We start from the raw sequence: 18,553 nt of genomic DNA on the forward strand, positions 1-18,553 counted from the left end.
AAGTAGTGGAAATATACTAAATTTCGACATTAAGGTGTCGAATTTATGGACATATATTCGACACCTTAATGTCGAAATTTAGTTGTTTACTTGTTTCATACTTTTTTAGAAACAATTCCGCGCAGACACGGTCGACATGTACATGTCGAATTTTATAGATAAAAATCGACATTGAGATGTCGATTTTGGAGTACAAAATCGACACCTTAGTGTCGAAATTTAACTGTTAGCAAATTAGTCCAAATATACTAAATTTCGACATTAAAGTCTCGAATTTATGGACATATACTCACACCTTAATGTCGAAATTTAGTTGTTTCATATTTTATTATTATTTGTATTTGGTATTGCATGAGCAAAAAAAAAGTCAATTTAATTTTGTGGGTATATTTGTCATTTCAAAATAATAAAATGGGATCTTTCTTTAATTTGATCTTGCACAAGTGAAATTAGTATTGTATATAGCCGCAGCCTTAAATTAATTGTACGAGGAATATACAAACATATTTTATTTAATTTCTAGTAATTAGGTGCCGCCTTCATGAAGAACTTTGAGCATGATTTCTCTTGGTCTGCAAATAGCAACTAGTGGATTCAATTTAGGCATGGTGAGCCCAGCTCCTTCAGCCAAATCAACTTCCTCCACGCCCAATCTCTCCCACTCAAAGCACTGAATCAACGACCCCAAACACAGCCCCACCATACGCTGCCCTAGACCTGCCCCCGGGCAACCCCTCCTCCCTACCCCAAACGGCATCAACTTATGCGCCAATTCCACCTGATCTAACTTCCCTTCGAATCTCTCGGGCTTGAAGCTCGTGGGGTCCGCCCATACCTCGGGGTCCCTATGAATGGCCCACGCGTTCACCATTAAGATTGTGCCACGTGGAATGTGGTACCCACCGACGGTACAGTCAGCTGATGACTCGCGTGGGACCACCAGGGGCCCCGCTGGAAACATCCGGAATGTCTCGGAGATGATGTGGCGGAGGTAGTTGAGGTTCGGGAGATCCTGTTCCTCGATTAGACGGTCGTTGCCGATTTGTGAGTCGAGCTCGAGTCTGGCCTTTTGGAGGGCTTGAGGATGGTTGAGCAATAGGGACATTGCCCATTCTATGGTCACCACCGATGTGTCTGTGCCTGCAATTATCATGTTCTGCAATTATATGAAAATGTGTGAGAAATATGTTAAATTCCGAACACCTCAAATTTAAAATTTTGAAATCTCCGCGGAATATATTAGAGCGAGTTAATCTTGGATGTTCATTTTCTTTGTGTAATTTAGGGTAATTAGATGTTATACCTAGTTATTTACACTGTATGAATTTCAATCGTAAATCTACACATAATTACACATACCCATGTGTATATGTGTTTAATGGTGGTTAATTAATCAGATCTACGGTTGAAATCCACCTCATGTAAAAAAAACCAGGTGAAGTATCTAACTGTCCGTGTAATCTACGACATTTATAATTTTCTCTAGTTATTGGAATTTTTTTTCGGAATTAAATATGAGCACAATTCATTTTCTTTAGCTTTTTATGCTACCTTTACATGCAATCGGTAATCCTTCACCCCGACAAATTATATATTACATCTGATGAAATATGATGAAATACACTGCACAATAGACCTTCATCGATCATCTAAACACCCATATAAATATGTGTGTTTCGTGTGTGAATAAATGGTAAAAATCTATCTGACGTATTTCAACCGACAGTAGTATGCAATAAACCACTTCACCGTTTTCTTTTAAAAAGCACTTATTAATTAGGGGGAAAAATTATCTTCTCACACTTTAAAAAGCACTTATGAATTAGGGAAAGTGATTAAAAGAAAAGTTTGAATTAGATAGGAAACCCAAAAGAATATAATATAATGGTCTGACAACGGAATAATATAAAGTCTTACTGTGATGAATCCTTTAATCGTTTGATCCGTATAGAATTGGGGATCGGATTCCTGCAGAGATAGCAAATGCCCGATGATCGTATTCCTCCTCTCACGGCGGTGCTCCGCCAGCAAACCCTGGTAGAAATCATCCAGCCTTTTACCCAGAGCATCCAATTTCTTCGACAGTCCTTTGTAATCAATCCACTTCAAAATCGGCACAAAATCCTCTGGATTCGCCGATAAAGCGTCCTCGAAAACCTCGCTCACCATTTCCTGAAATTGGTGCCCTAATTTTCTATCGTCCTTTTCCTCGCCGGCGTATGTCTCTCCGGCGAGTATCATCATTATCATGTTGAATATCATTTCGAACAGTTTCGGCCTCAGATCGAGTTTTCCGCCGTCTCCGTTGTTTCTGCGGGCGAGGGTTTGCAGCGCCAGCCGCACTTCTTCCTGCCTGATCTGCGAGAAGGCGTTGAGGCGGGCGGAGGAGAGCACCTCCTGGGCCCCCATGCGGCGGAGGCTCCGCCAGTGGTGGCCGTAGGGTGCGCCGGACATGGTGGTGTGGTCGTAGCCGATGTACTTGTCCACCAGGATGTGCGGCCGGTTTGAGAATACGACGTCGTTCGCGTTGAAGCACTCCTCTACCAGATTCGGCGACGACACCACCACCACGCGGCGGGCGCCGAGCCGGAGCGAGAAAATCGGGCCGCGCGTCTGGGAGAAGCGGTGGAGCGTTCTGTGGAGCGGTAGTTTGAGGAGGTGGAGGTGACCGATGAACGGAAGTGGCGGCGCCGGCGCCGGCGGGAGGTTGTAGCTTTTTTCCGACGAGTATTTCCGGATGAGGAAGAAGAGAAACAGAGCAAGAGAAGCGTACAAGAGAGTGACTTCCATTGTTGGTTAGTTACTGTTTCTGCAAAATAAATTGAGAGGACAAATAAAAGCGGGTGCAGATTCTTGCCAATTTATACTACGATTATTTAAGGGCATTTTCGTCAACCTTTTTTGAAAGATGATAGTATTTTTAAATATTTATTTAATAAAATAAAATCATAAGTAATCGACAAGTCACGTGTTTAGTTAAATACGAGTATAAAGTATAACCACATTTTGTTAATTAATTATTTAATGATAGTGCTAATTAATGAGGTCCTGAAATTTAGTTATTTGGCTTTGTTGGATTGGGAAGTTTAGCTTACATTATGTTTCTAATTTTACATTATTAAAATATTATTTTAATTTCTAAATAAGGTTTGGTTACATTGAAGTAGTTTTCGTTGATTTGCTTATAATTGTTATGAGCTCGTGAGTGATTGTACATTGCGACATTATGGCGCAATGTGAATGTTTTGAATTGGATTTGGACTTCGGAGTTGTAATTCGAATTGCTATTAGTTATTTTGAATTGATAAATGATGATATCGTATTGACACTAGGCAGAATGTGCATACGCTTTCTCTAAAATTTGGATCTTATAAGTAAACTAGTTGGCGGATAAATATATATATACTCACCAACAGTGGCGGATCCAGGACGAAAATTCAGGGTATGCCGGCTGTGTCGAGTCCAAAACTGTATAGGGGTTAAATTTTTGGGGGTTCGGGGGCAGCGCCCCCGGAAAAAAAATTTGAACCTTTTTTTGTTGGATAAATTAGGAGAAGGGAAAAAAAAATTGAAATTTTTCTTTTTTTGATAAATTAGGAGAATAAAAAATTTGGGACTTTTTTTGTATATTTTGAATTTGGGTGAACGAAATAATAATATAGATATAATATAATGTGTTTTTGGGGAGATGGGCTAAAAAACAAGAAAAACTTTAGGATTTTTTTTGTATATTTTGAATTTTGGGTGGACTAAATAATAATATAGATATAATATATTGTGTTTTTAGAGCAACTCCAATGGGGTTATCAAATAGAGTATTCAAACATTTAACTCCCATTTATATACTTAAAAATAGAAATCTTTAACTCCAATGGAGTTATCAAATGAGGTTTCAATTTTGATAATTCACCTTTCGGGTTGTAAAAATACTTGCTGAAAATTGAGTTATCAAAATTGTAACCTCCTAAACATCCAATCAGAAGTTGACACGTGGCAATTACAAATAAAACCACTCATAAACTTCCAATTGATAATTAATTTAATAACCATGGTTGGAGTAGATGAGTTTTAAATTAATATTAAAATAATTCTCAAATATCAAATGAGTATTTGATAACTCAATTTTAATATCTAGCATTGGAGTTGCTCTTAGGGAGAGGGGCTAAAAAAACAAAGAAAAAAGTTAGGATGTTTTTTGTATATTTTGAATTTTGGGTGGACTAAATAGTAATATAGATATAATATAATGTGTTTATGGGAGAGGGGCTCAAAAGAAATTTAGACAGAAAAAATGAACAATACTTTTTTGTACCATAGTGGACTCGAACTCATGACCTTATGTAACAACTTGGAGATCTTTGCCACCAAGGCAAATTTATTTTTGTTATTTGGGGTGGTCCATGGCATACTTGGCCAGCCCCTAGATCCGCCCCTGCTCACCAACATACTCATTTCGGAATCAAATATCCGATTGTCAACCATCAGTCGAGCCACAAATGTTGGGTAGGTAATAATTTTCAAATATGTGCAAACTTGATTTGTCAGATGGGTTAAATTCGATAGTCGACCGACCCAACCCAATCACTCTCCTAATCTAGATCAATCAGGTCTATGATCTATCAAATGAATTATTATAAAGATTGTTACATATTTTTTTAAATTAAATATTATTCTGATTCTGAAATTAGTTAGTCATCGTCGTGTATTAATGTAACTACAAGCAAACATTATATTTTCTTAAATTTCTTTTTTCGAAACATTTATTTAAGAAAATTAAAGCCCACAATCAGAATTCCTTTACTAACCCATTGGGCCAGGCCTTGTATGGTTTAAGCTGGATTGAGATTTCTCAAATTTATTTAGTTCTTTTATTAGTACTTGGACCATTTATCATGTGCAGAGCACGTGAAGTATTATCTATCAGTATCTTATATATAAAGTGAAGATATTTTGAACTACAACTCTAGATATAACCGTAGGGGTATTTATATAATTCAATCTTTGGCCAACCAACCATTTCTCCTGCACATCCGAAAACTGCTCAATCGTTTTCTTTTTTCCCTTTTTTTTTGCTTTCCATTTTAACTGGCTTATCAGGTTATTGAAATATATATTATATACGCACGATGATAATATCTAAAGATATGGGGACGTTATTTTATTTTTTCATGAAACCGTACAACCACGATGATAATAGAATTCTTAATTATCATATCTCCTTTTATAAAAGTAATTTTTTTTTTCATGAAACCTTAGATCCATTTTAATTGAATGTTAGTAGATCCAGGATTTGGTTTTTTTTTTTTTTGTCTTTTTTTTTACTCTACACGATTTAAAAGAAAAAAGAAAAAGATAATAAAAAAATGTACCCGAGATAATAACTGAAAACACGATCCCCTCTTAACTTCTACACACGATCTGCTCTCAACTTCTATTGGTAACTTCTCTCATTCTTAAACTTGATTGACTGTTCTTCCGCAAGCCACAAAAGAATAAAGAATTGACGAATAGCTTTCTTTCCATCATTTGAAATATTTTCAGTTAGTTCATTTTTTCTCTTCTTCACTATCTTTTCAACGAATGATTTTTTTTTTCCTTTTCAGTTTTGATCCTCAATAAGATCCATTAATCACCTAGATTACATGGTAAATTTTCCGGTATGAAGTGAAGGTGAAGAACTTTATTTTTTTTAGAGAAATCAGTCAAGACTCTTTTTCTTTGTCTTTCTTCCAACATTATAATCATTTATAATAAGGGTTCAGATTCATGATTAATTATTGTTGATTATTAGGAATTCCAAGGAGATTCCATGGCTGAAGTTGGTGCTGATATTTGTTACGGAATCTTCTGCTCACAGACAATGGTTTGGTTGTTGCTTAATTAAAGGTTTCTCACCCATTTTTTTTTTTGAATTTGTTTTAAATTTTTTTTATTTTTCAATCAAAAACTCTGTTTATTTCCTTGTCCACTCTAACCCCTCACTGATGGAGAACTTCAGCGAAAAACACTTTTTTTTTCGTCCTCTTCTTCCTCACCAAGATTTTTTGTAACGATAGTCGTATTGTTACGTTTGGCAAATTGGTGATCCAACGTCTTCATGGAAAACCTCCATGGAATGTGTGATAGGTACAATATTAAAGTATTACTTCTATGGCATTTTTATGTTTGAATTTGAAGATTCATGGATTCAAATAAGTGAGATAGCAATTAATAGATGTTTTTTATTTTGCGCTTAAAATGAAGGAGAATGAGTAGAAGAATGAGAAGGAGGAAAGATGAAAAGGGAAGAAAGAAGAAGAATTAAGATGAAGGAGAAGAATGAAGAAGAAAATGAAAAAAAAAAAAAAAAAGCAAAGAAGAAGAGAATGAAGAAGATAATGAAAGAAGAAGAAAACAAAAAAGAAGAACAAAAAGAAGAAGAAAAGGAAAGAAAAAGTGAAGGAAGAAGAAAATGAAAGAAGAAGAAAAGGAAAAAAATAAAGAAAAAAAAAGAAGATGAAGGAAGAAGAAGAAGAAGGAGCAGCATCTAAAAGAAGAAGAGGAAGTGGAGGAGGAAGAGGAAGAGGAAGATGAATAAGAAGAAGAGGAACAAGCGGAAAAATCGGAAGAAGAGGAGGAGGAAGAGGAAGAGGAAGACGAATAAGAAAAAGAGCAAGAATCGGAAAAAGCGGAAGGAGAAGAGGAAGAGGAAGACGAGGAAGAGGAAGATGAAGAGGAGGAAGAAAGAGAGGAAGAGGAAGCAGAAGAATAAGAGAAAAAGAAAGATGAAGAAGACGAAGAGGAAGAAGAGAAGAAGAAGAAGAAGAGGAAGAGGCGGAAGAAGAAGAGGAAGATGGCGAAAAATAGGACGAGGAAGACGACGAGGAAGAAGAAGAAGAAAGAGGAGGAGGAGGAATATGAGGAGGAAGAAGACGAGGAGGAGGAATAAGAAAAAAAAGAAGAAGGAGGAGAAGAAGAGGAAGAAGCAGGAGGTGGAGGGGGTTTGTGAAGCAAAAAATGAGATGAATGTGAGAGTTTTGTGTGTGTTGTATTAATGAAAGAAAAATGAGATTTTTGACGTTCGTGTGGCATTTATTTTCATTCAGGACATTAATGTCATTACCTACTTTTTATTTAAATGGTATAGAAGTGATAAAGAATTCGTATTTGAAATAGCCGCCCCCTTTATCAAATTCGTATTATTTAGGTTTGTGGTTAAATCGATACTTTATGTATATATTTATTATAAGATGGGAGAATATATGATCCAATAAAATAAGGTAATAGCAATGTAATTTGAATTTCACAAATATATATATTTTGAAATTATTTGATAGGTTTTTTATTACAATTTTTGTATTATTTTTTAGTTAAACAATTATTTTCTTCCCTTTTTGAATGCGACCCCATGCAACGCACGGGCACGATTACTAGTATATATATATAAAAAGACAATACCTTGCCTCATCTTCTGACATGTGGCAACTTAGGGTTTCTAACTCTAGGGCAAGTTTTATAATTCTTACTATCTTTAGGCGTAAAAATGAAAAACTCATATTTCATCTCCTCTAAATTCTATCGGCCGTTTTTTATCATCTCCTCTAATTTTCCTCTAAATTTTTATCCCGTTAATTTCTCTTACAATACCCACTCCTCAACTGCAGAAACCGCCGATTGAAATTAGTTTTTCCCATCGATTGAATAACTTCTCATCTCTAATTTCATGTCTCATCTCTATATGGACACAAATTCTCACACAAGTCATTCAACAATTATTACTTCCCACAAAATTGAAGCTCTAAAATCCGCCGGCCAAAAGGTCAACAAAAATTTTCTTACTTTATTTGTTTATAAGATTTCGAAGCAGATGAAAGTTGTGCACTTACTACCGGATCATGTTATTATCGAAATGTTGGAATCAACAAAGTTGATCAAAATATACCGCCAGGTATTTGTTTTCATAACTTGAGAAATGAGTGTGATGATTTATATTAAAAAAAATATTAATAATCAATGTAATTAGCACATATATTTTTTCTATTAATTAAAATATATCACAATTTTTTTTAATAACTGTGATATTTTTTTACAGCTACCATGTGTGATTTATTTTATTCAAAGACTGCAAGATTGAACAGGAAACAATCGATGCAAAATAAGAGGTCGTTGGAAAAAAAAAGACGGTAAATGCCAATGGACAACGAACACAATCAATTCATTGGCATTCACACAAAAAAAAGACAGTCCTTCCAAAAGATGAATACATCTATTAGTAGGAGCATATTAGTATCTGAAGGCAAGTTTCAAAATTATTTTTCTGCATATATATTCATATACCACTTATTTTATGTCTCTTAATCATTTCGATTTGTATGTACACCAGATGGTACCAGACATTACCATGATCGATATGGATCCTGGTGGCAGCGAAATTCCAAATATTTCATCAAATTCTTATTATGAATCCAGTAGAAGGTACGTTTCTGATCTTTATATAAAAAATAAGTACATGATTGTTCAATATATTTGAGTATGTAAATCAGATTTTAATTGTAATATTATTGTCTTATCCTTTTTGTATATTCTTAAAATATTAGGAATTCTCTATGCACTGGAAAGGGTATATCCAATAGTAGAAAAATGATACAGTCTTCTTTGCATGGATTATATTTGGAATCTTCACCAAGCATTTTGGTCGAAGAGAATTTAAGTACAATTAGAGAAATTACTTCAGATAGTGAAGGTAATCACTAATGTTTGACACTTCAAATTTACGTAAAATTGCTCAAAACTTGAGGAAATAGTCAACTTACATGAAAAGTATCTTTCTTTGTATAGATTCTGAATATGTTTCAAACGACGATGCAAGTGATGATTCAGCTGATTATAATGGTAACAAGTTGTTTTCATTTTTAACCATATTATTATAACTTATTTAAGATAAATGTATAATGATACTTAGTATCAATTTAATTGGTATAAATATAAATGACAGGTTACGATGATCTTGGAGATCAGTCATTTGTTTGTGAATCATGTGGTGCAATGATGTGGTATGGCGAAAGGCTTGACAAACACAAAAATATATCAAAGCCAAAATTTTCGCTTTGTTGTATGGATGGTAAAGTTCAATTGCCTAACTTCAAAGAACCCCTAACTGTATTGTCGAATTTATTGTTTGGAAGAGATAGACGGAGTAGACATTTCCAAGATAACATCAGATCTTACAATATGATGTTTTCGTTTACCTCTCTCGGTGGAAGAATAGAGACATTTATAAAAAACGGGGCAGGTCCATATACTTTTCTTCTTCACGGTCAAAATTATCATTTGCTCGGAAGTTTATTGCCAGAGGAAGGTACAAGACCTAAATTTGCTCAATTGTACATTTTCGACACAGAAAGTGAAGTACAAAATAGAATTAACGCCGTTAGGTATGATATTATATTTGCTTATACATCTATTTTTCAATATTTATTTACCCTAATATAAACTAATCATTTATTAATGGTATTTTAGGTCTCGAAATAATTCACATAATTTAGATACAACAATTGTGTCTTCATTAAAAGATATGATTGATAATTAATTCCAACATACTTGCTCGATCATACAGAGCTGCGCGAGATCGTATTTGCATAAATAGAGAGCAAAGAGTAAAATTGAAATTGGTAAAGAGCTGAAGCACTGATGGTCGTACATACAATCTTCCAAATGCCAGTGAAATAGCAGCTCTTATTGTTGGAGACTTTGACAATCAAGAAGGGGTAAGGGACATTGTAGTACAGACATAATCCAAGAAGTTTCAACGTACTAGTGAGTTGCATCTTCTTTATCTGCCATTACAATACCCCTTAATCTTTCCTTACGGGGAAGATGGCCGGATACATAGAGGACATTCCTTTGAGGGAAACTTCAAGGAGTAATAGCAGAAAGCGAAAATATGTAACTATGAGACAATTTTTTGCATACAAAATCCAAAAAAAATTGGAGACAGCCCAGTACTCTTAAATTCAAATAAATTATTTCAGTAACTTAATGTGGATGCATTTTCGATGGTTGAATCCCAGAGATTAAATTTCATAAGGCTTAACCAAGCTCAACTTAGGGTTGATATGTACAAGAGCATTGAAGAAAGAGTTGGAAGTGGAGATAATGATAGCAAATCAGTTGGTACACGAATTATTATTCAAGCAACATTTACACATGGCCCGAGATATATTTTCAACAACTTCATGGACGCACTACGAACATGTAATTGGATTGGGTTTCATCATTGTTTATAACTATAACATGCAATCCAAATTGGCCCGAAATACAACGAGCGTTGAAAGATACGAATTTGCGCCCATAAGATCGACCTGATGTTCTTTGTCGAATTTTCAAGATGAAGCTTGACAGTATGATTGCAGATTTCAAGAAAGGACATATTTTCGGACGAATTAAATCATGTATGTACCAAAATAATATTGTCTTTCACGCATTCAACTATTTTGCAGAGAACATAATGTTACTTTTTATTTACTTATTGTTCAATACGCCACATCATAATTGCATGTTACAAAACTGATATTACTTTCTTTATAAATGTTAAATGCAGACGTTTGAACAATTGAATTTCGAAAGCGCGGACTACCACATACGCATATACTACTTTGGCTGCATATGACGACAAACCCAATTGCTCCGAAGATATTGATCGACTTCTTAGTGCAAAAATCCCTGACAAAATTTCTGATAGAAAAATGTATAAATTGGTGAAGAAATACATGATTCACGGTCCGTGTGGTCAAGCTAATATGAAGTCTCCATGCATGCATAACGGTCTTTGCTCAAAACAATTTCCGAAGAGGTTTGTTCAACGTACGGAGGCTGATGAAGATGGCTATCATTCATACAAGAGAAGGGACAATGGGAGGACAGTTACGAAGAAGAATGTTGTACTTGAAAACGGTTTTGTGGTCCCGTATAACCGTGCTCTACTGCTAAAATACAGAGCTCACATCAACATTGAGTTATGCAACCAGAATAAGTCCATCAAATATCTATTCAAGTACGTCAATAAAGGGCATAATAGGATTACAGTTGCATTTCATAAGTCCCAAAACACAAATGGTGGTCCAGATATTCATGATGAGATAAAGATGTATTATGACTGCAAGTAATTATTATCATTATTATAATAATAATAATAATAATAATAATAATAATAATAATAATAATAATAATAATAATAATAATAATAATAATAATAATAATAATAATAATAATAATAATAATAATAATAATATATTCATGTGCATCGCACGGGTGTATTACTAGTTTATCAATAAAAAGAGGTCAATAAAAAGAAGCTTAATTTCATTTTGCACCGTTGAAATATACAATTCTCCACCATAGCACGAGAACCCAACATCGGAATCTGCAACTGATGATCTGGCTTCACCAGCTCTCTCAACCTCTCGTCTACGTCGTGTAGACATAGTCAAGCGCTCGCGCTCGCGCTCTTGATGCTCAGCCTCTTCACGAACTGCTCGCATAATTGCCTTTGATTTGCCTTTGCCTGCCATATGTTATATAAGACGCCATTAACGTCAGTCTAAATAATAATAATAAATAAAACAAATCTAAAAAAAAAATGAAATTTTCCAGTTATTTCGTGGAAAAACACACGAAATTAATGCTTGCATTTCGTGTTTGTGTTCACGAAAGACAAGCACTAATTTCGTGTGTTTTTCCACGAAATAACTGGAATATGGCCGAAACTCTTACGTTTCGTGCAAAATCTTACAAAACAAAAGCTCACATTTCGTGAGAAATCTCACGAAATGTAAGATTTTGTTTCGTAAGATTTTGCACGAAACCTAAGAAAAACAAAAAATCCTACTAATTTCGTGGAAAAAAACACGAAATTAGCCCTTTATGTGACACCCCTCTCTCGATTACCCTTATTATATGTAATCTCAGCGGAAGACTTTTGAAAACATGATTTTTGTGGATATAAAATTTACGTAAAAATTTTTCTTTTTAAATCAGAGGGAGAGAGGGCACAGCTTGCTAAACCCTAATAAACTATATAACACAAAAGCATACTACATGCAAGACTAGAAACTAACTAGACATAATGAACTTAATGCAAATGCGGACAGATTCAATGCAGAAGCTTTAAAAATTAATTCCTCTTAAACTACTCATGCAAATAATCCCAAAATTTCACCATACCACCTAACACGGGTCTAGATCACTCAGTTAAAACAGTTTTGAAAGATGCATGGCCATTTGGGAGAAATAAATAAAATGGCACAGTCACTCAGTTTAAAAATCCAGAACAGGGAAGGGAGATTTGAAAATTCATAATAAATTCCTCACTGACCCAAAAACTACCAAATTTTACCCCAAGGCAGAAAGCTAAGTTTAAAACATTTTCCAATTGGAAACAAAGCAATTGAGTGAGTAAAACTCCAGTTATACCAGAAAACACCCGAATGACCCTGTTTCGATGCAGCAATGAGAAACAAATCATAACTAAATGAATACTTACCCAAAACATGCAAAAGACCTATCAATATGATGAGAACAGAGAGATGCAGAGACTCCTAAAATCTCATAATTTTCTAAGCAGAACACCTATATGAAAACGATTTTAGAACATGGAGGTACAATACGAAGAAACTAGTAGCCGAAAGCATGTATACATATAAATAGTGAAAATTTGCTTTCGCTTACAAAAGGCTACGGATTACCGATTAATTATCCAAAATAGGGTAACCCTAATTACTATTACACATATCGTCTTTTAATAATTTCCACCTATCGGAGGGAGCGATCGGTAGAAAATACCTAAAACCGTATCAAACGTTTTAACAAGCATATTATACAAATAGAACCACATAACCAAATTAAGAGCCAACACTATCCACAACCCCTCCATACGATCCCCTTCCGATTCTCGAGCTCGATTCCCAACTTCACTCCTCGGGCCCTAAATCGGGTATACCTACAAACATACAACACCTATATGAGTCTTTGAGGACTCAATGAGAATCTTGAAGTAATATCGAATACACATAGCACATAGAGCATACATATATCTATATATATATATATACATACATATATCTTATACATGAACATACAACATGAAGTAAAACAATCATATACTTCCCTTTTTTTTTGTCGGCGATCTTCTTTCACATAATTGTCACCACGCATAGAGTGAGATAATTCCCACCTTTATAACCCTATGATCCCAAGACCATAGAGTGAGAATATCCCACCTTTATAACCCTATGCCATGACACGTATTGAAGAATATAGAAGGAATTTCCCACCTTTATAACCCTACGGTCCCAAGACCATAGAGTGAGATTTTCCCGCCTATATCAACAACACCGAAATGCACATGCATGACATGAAAAATTGTCGGGAATCCCTCGGAAGAGTCAATCTAAGTTACGGATAAATAACCCCATGTAATTCGAACCATGACTAACTACGTGGGATCAAACCACCCCTAGGCCCTACGGTACCAGGCTCGCCGTACCCGAGAAATTTACCGTAACCTCGAAAGACTTTCCAACATAGTTTTTATCTTTTAAAAATTCATGACACTAATGCACCCACCCATGCACCCCTTTCTACTTACCCTTCTCTCATTCTTACACCCAATGATTCACATAAGCAAGCAAGAGCACATAGAAAATACACTTAAAGCTTCACAAAATCATTTAGCCATAAAAACATAGAAATAACCGAAATCTTAACATGCAAAAACAATCTAACAACAAAGTTCACTAGATCTAGTATTTTACAAGAATAAACTTCAAGACTTTCATCTTTACTTTTATTCAAGCAAATACACTAGATCTTCACATGCAAGAGTATTTTAAACCAAATTAGCACGAACTCTTAGTTCTTAAACTATTTTCATAGAAAACACTAGATCTTAACATGCAAGACTTTAGATCAACCATTAATCACTAGATCTTAACATGCAAGACCTTAGATCAACAATCAATCATCAATCTTAACATGCAAGGCCTTAAAACAACAATCAATCACAAGATCAACACATACAAAGTAGCAATTAAACCAAATAAACCATTTTAAGCATTTTACCTCAAAAATTCGAAAGTTCTTTAGTCAAGTCAAAAATTCATTTTCTTTTCAAAAATCAACAATCAAACACTAGATTAACACATGCAAGACACTAATTAAACCAAATAAGCCATTTAAAACATTTTTCCCCAAAAATCCGAAAGTTTCATGGCTAGGCCAAAAATTCATTCTCTTTTCAAAAATCAACAATCAATCACTAGATCAACACATGCAAAGTACTAATTAAGCAAAATAAGTCATTTAAAACATTTTTCCCCAATTTTCGAAAAATCATAAATTTTCAAGAATAAAGCTATCTTTTCAAAACACTAACATGCAATCATCATCTAAAACACATAATCACATAATATGCAAGAATCAACAATAAAAACACATAAAAACACATAAAAACCGAAAATACTAGTGGTGTTGTAGGTTTGAGCAAGAATTCAAGAATTCTCACCTATACTCTTTAGGGGAAGGGCTTGTTAGCTCTTTTCTCTCTAATACAAGAAGAGATTAAGAGTTAGATTAAGAAACTAAGAAGAAAACAAAAGAAAGAGGAGGATGAAGAGCTTTGCTCTTTCGGGAAAGAAGAAGAAAGAAGAGGGAGGAGAAGCTTACTCCTAAGCTTGGCCGAAAATTCTCCTCTTGTTGAAATAAAAGGAGACCTTAAACTTATAGATAGTGAGATTGGAGTTTGAGAGTGTATTTTGATCTTGGGAATGGGTGGTATTTATAGAGTTTTTGGAGACTTCAAAGCCAATGGAGAAGAAAGGAAAATACATTTTTTGTAGGGGTGACTTTGCAAATTTTCGAAAGTTGAGATGGTGGTGGTTCTTGGGTGGTTCAAGCTTTGAGAAGGTGGTGGCTATGGTGGTGGTGGTGGCTGCCGAAATGAAGGGGGAGGAGAAGAAGAAAGAAATACTTTTGGCCTTAAAGTGGTGTGTGGGAGTGGAAAAGTAAGCCTAGACTAGAGGGTAGGGGGCTAGCTTTTGGGTATTTCTTTCTATGCTCAAGGTACAACCACACCAATGCATGTCTTATACTAATTAATATGAAATTTTAAAAATCATGTGTGTGTGTGTGAGTGATGTCCGAAAATTCAAGAAAATGTGGGGAGCATTTTCTAATTTTCGACATTAATTTTAAAAATCCAAAAATGCATGAGAAAATTCATTTTCTAAAATTTTGTGTATGACATGCTCATTTAAAAATCACATGCAAGAATAAAATCCTAATTCGTGAAAATAATTTATTTCGAAATAATATCTCGAAATATTTCCTAAGCACATAATTCACATAATTCACATAATCACATATTTCACCTAATCACATATTTCACATAATCACACAATGCACCCAATAATTCACGTAATCACATAATGCACACAATAATCCACATAATCACATAATTCACATAATCACATAATTACCTAATTCACCTAAATACTAACCATGCAAGAAGTATTATAAATTCTAATTTCGCAATTATTCACATAAAGGTGGTAAAAATTATTTTACCGAAAATGCGGGGTGTTACACTTTAATTTCGTGATTTCTTACACGAAACACAATTTTTTTCCGAAAAGTTTCGAATTTCTTAGAAATACTGAAAACGTATAGATTTTCGACGAAATTTGTTAATATACTACTATAAAACATTGGGTTAACGATTTCGAGTTCGAGTTTTACCTTAAATCGTTGTTGGAATTGCTCGTTTAATCTGCAGGAATTCGAAGAACCTTGGATAGGGTTTAAGAGGATTTTGAAGTTTTTGAAGAAAAGTTACAAATGAAATAAAGTCGCACTGCAAGCCGGTAAAAGTTGTTCTATGAATAGCATTACAGTTAACTTATTTTTTTGATACTCAATATGGTCATTTTTGTTTATTCAATTGATTTTTTATTCAGAGTGCAAAGCCCTTATGTATTTTCGAGCAAAAATAATTATGTTAACAATCATAAGGTTAACAGTGGAAATTCAGGACGAAATATAAATTAGGTGTAATTTATATTATTAAACATGTTCAAACAGTACAAAGTGTCATAAATTAATTTTGAATATGCAAAATGCCAAAATAATACATTTTAAGGGTGCAAAATGAAATCAAGCAATAGAAAGAACAGAATAAGAAAGAGCACGCGATGTAAAATTGTAATACACATTGAAAAACCACGAGATTCTTAGGTTGCTCCATGAAGACCTATTTGAAGGACATCACGTGCTTTGCACATGGCCTCCAACGGCGTGAGTTTGGGCATCGACAAACCTCTCCCTTCCGTCAAATCCACCAACGCCCCGTCAACCCGCTCCCACTCAAAACACTGAATTAAAGACCCCAAACCCAAACCCATGACCCGATTCGCCAGACCCATACCCGGGCACGACCTCCTCCCCATCCCAAACGGCATCAGCTTCGGCGTCCCAGCTTCTCCGCCACCTTCAAACCGCTCCGGCTTGAAGCTCGTCGCGTCATCCCACACTGTCGGATCTCTGTGGATCGCCCACGCGTTCACCAGCAAGATCGTGCCACGTGGAATATCGTATCCGGCCACCTTGCAGTCAGCGGATGCTTCGTGCGGAACCAACAATGGCGCCGCCGGGAACAACCTCAAAGTTTCAGAAATTATGCTCTGAAGGTACGGCAGATTTTGTATGTCTGATTCGTTGATCAATCGATCTTTTCCGACAACGCTGTCCACCTCAGCTCTCGCCCTCTCCATCTTTTCAGGGTGGTTAAGCAGCGCCGACATCGCCCATTCTATAGTCACCGCCGATGTGTCTGTTCCGGCAAGTAGCATAACCTGTATCAAATTCATCAAAATATATTTTTTCAGTCCTAAAAAATGGGGTAGATTACGAAAACCCCCCTAAACTTAAATTAAATTACAAAAACCACCTCCACCTATTCATAGTTACCAAAAACCCACTCAGGTATGTTTTCAGGGGTTTTTATGAATCAACAGAATGTACGTTACACTATTTAAGATATTTTCTTTTATTTCTCACCTAATTAACACAAGGTATAATAGACTATACACATTTTCTGTTAAAAATGTCGATCAACAGTTAATTAGAGGGGGATTTTGGTTATTACGGATAGGTGGAATGTTTTTCGTTATTTAAGCTAAGCTAAGGGCTTTTTTTTCCGTAATTACCAAAAAAATAATGAAGAATAATCGAATTAATTAATTACCAGAATAATGCCTTTAATGATGACGTCAGTGTAGGATTCAGGGTCTGATTCTTGGAAAGAGAGCAAATGATCAATCATGGTATTTGTGTTCTTATTGGATCTGTGTTCATCAATCAAGCCTTGTAAGAAATCATCCAGTTTCCCACTCAGCTTCGTCAAATTCTTCTCGAAATTCTTGTAATCAATCCATCTCAGCACCGGGAAGAAATCCACCGGATTTGACGCGCCGCCGTAGGAGAAAGCTTCCTTTATAAGCCCTCGAAACCGCTCGGCCTCGTCGTTGTCCTCGCCGAAATACCGTTTTCCGGCGACCATTCTCATGATATTATTAAAAGTGAGCTCCGTAAAAAGGGGCCTGAGTTCGACTCGGGCGAAATCTCCGACCGAGTTGCCACCGAGCTTCTCCAGCATACGTTTCACTTCGTCTTCTCTGATGGACCGGAACGTGTTCAGACGCGCCGACGAGAAGACTTCGACCGTCGTCACGCGGCGGAGGTTGCGCCAGTTGTCGCCGTACGACGAGCTCACGACGGTGGTGTAGTTGTAGCCGATGTACTTTCCGATGAGGAAACGGGGCCTGTTGGCTAAAACGACGTCGTTCTTTGTGAAGCACTCCTCTGCGGCGGCGGGGGAGGAGATCACCACCACGAGGCGGCTCCCCAAACGGAGAGAGAAGATGGGGCCCAGCTTCTGAGAGAGGTCGTAGTAGGTACGATGAATAGGGAATTTGAGGAGGTGGAGGTGCCCTAACAGAGGAAGAGCCGCCGCCGGACTCGGTGGGAGTTTTCTTTGCCCGGATTTTGCGGAAAACTTGAAGGCTATAAGAACAAGGAAGAGAGAGAGTAGAGCATATATCCACGTAATTGTTTCCATGCTTATTGATTTATTGTTATATGCTGTGTGTATCTGTAATATATATAGAGAGAGAGAGAGAGAGAGAGAGAGAGAGAGAGTGTGTGTGGGGTGGATGAAAGGCGGGGGCCCCTTTGCTCAGCTGTATGCGGCTGTTTTTCAGAAAATCAGAAAGAGAAAAGAAATTGCTTTTTTATGCCTAATTTGACCATGGTCAGTCATCTTTGACCGGATTTTTCAGAGCTATGAAAATTCAAAAAAGGTACAAGTCGAATTGAATTTGAGCTACACCATGAGAACTTGAGCAGTTTTGGTTATGTTTTCAATAGAAATTTCTAATTTTCAAAATTTCTGTTGAAAAAAGTAGTTTATTGGTTTTTGTATAGAAAATGAGAATATGTTTGGATGAATGAGTATTTTTAGTTT

The 18,553-nt window shown here is 35.8% G+C and overlaps 2 protein-coding genes and 1 long non-coding RNA gene across 3 annotated transcripts; all 3 read right to left on the bottom strand.

Moving 5' to 3' along the window:
* Positions 1–376: 376 nt before the first annotated feature.
* On the bottom strand, positions 377–2,957 carry LOC105973271 (cytochrome P450 81Q32). The gene is made up of 2 exons (XM_012998295.2): positions 1,918–2,957; positions 377–1,156 (listed from the first exon to the last, which is right to left on the bottom strand). The coding sequence occupies exons 1-2, from the start codon at positions 2,788–2,790 to the stop codon at positions 527–529; spliced, it is 1,503 nt and encodes a 500-aa protein (XP_012853749.2). The 5' UTR covers positions 2,791–2,957; the 3' UTR covers positions 377–526.
* A 9,710-nt stretch (positions 2,958–12,667) lies between these two features.
* On the bottom strand, positions 12,668–14,969 carry LOC148768307 (uncharacterized). The gene is made up of 3 exons (XR_016033324.1): positions 14,701–14,969; positions 14,540–14,579; positions 12,668–12,976 (listed from the first exon to the last, which is right to left on the bottom strand). It is a non-coding gene; the product is annotated as an uncharacterized LOC148768307 (long non-coding RNA).
* Positions 14,970–16,058: 1,089 nt separating this feature from the next.
* Positions 16,059–18,192, bottom strand: LOC105973280 (cytochrome P450 81Q32). The gene is made up of 2 exons (XM_012998303.2): positions 17,276–18,192; positions 16,059–16,883 (listed from the first exon to the last, which is right to left on the bottom strand). The coding sequence occupies exons 1-2, from the start codon at positions 18,146–18,148 to the stop codon at positions 16,263–16,265; spliced, it is 1,494 nt and encodes a 497-aa protein (XP_012853757.2). The 5' UTR covers positions 18,149–18,192; the 3' UTR covers positions 16,059–16,262.
* Between the last annotated feature and the right edge of the window lie 361 nt (positions 18,193–18,553).

This window comes from Erythranthe guttata, chromosome 8, assembly GCF_056151865.1.
Source record: "Erythranthe guttata isolate IM_541 chromosome 8, IM_541, whole genome shotgun sequence".
In the NCBI taxonomy this organism is placed as follows: domain Eukaryota; kingdom Viridiplantae; phylum Streptophyta; class Magnoliopsida; order Lamiales; family Phrymaceae; genus Erythranthe; species Erythranthe guttata.

Coding starts and splice junctions, on each gene's coding strand:
- LOC105973271 (XM_012998295.2), bottom strand. CDS start 2,790: ATGGAAGTCACTCTCTTGTACGCTTCTCTTGCTCTGTTTCTCTTCTTC. Junction 1,157..1,917: donor CGATTAAAGGATTCATCACA/GTAAGACTTTAT, acceptor ATATAATTGCAG/AACATGATAATTGCAGGCAC.
- LOC105973280 (XM_012998303.2), bottom strand. CDS start 18,148: ATGGAAACAATTACGTGGATATATGCTCTACTCTCTCTCTTCCTTGTT. Junction 16,884..17,275: donor TCATTAAAGGCATTATTCTG/GTAATTAATTAA, acceptor AATTTGATACAG/GTTATGCTACTTGCCGGAAC.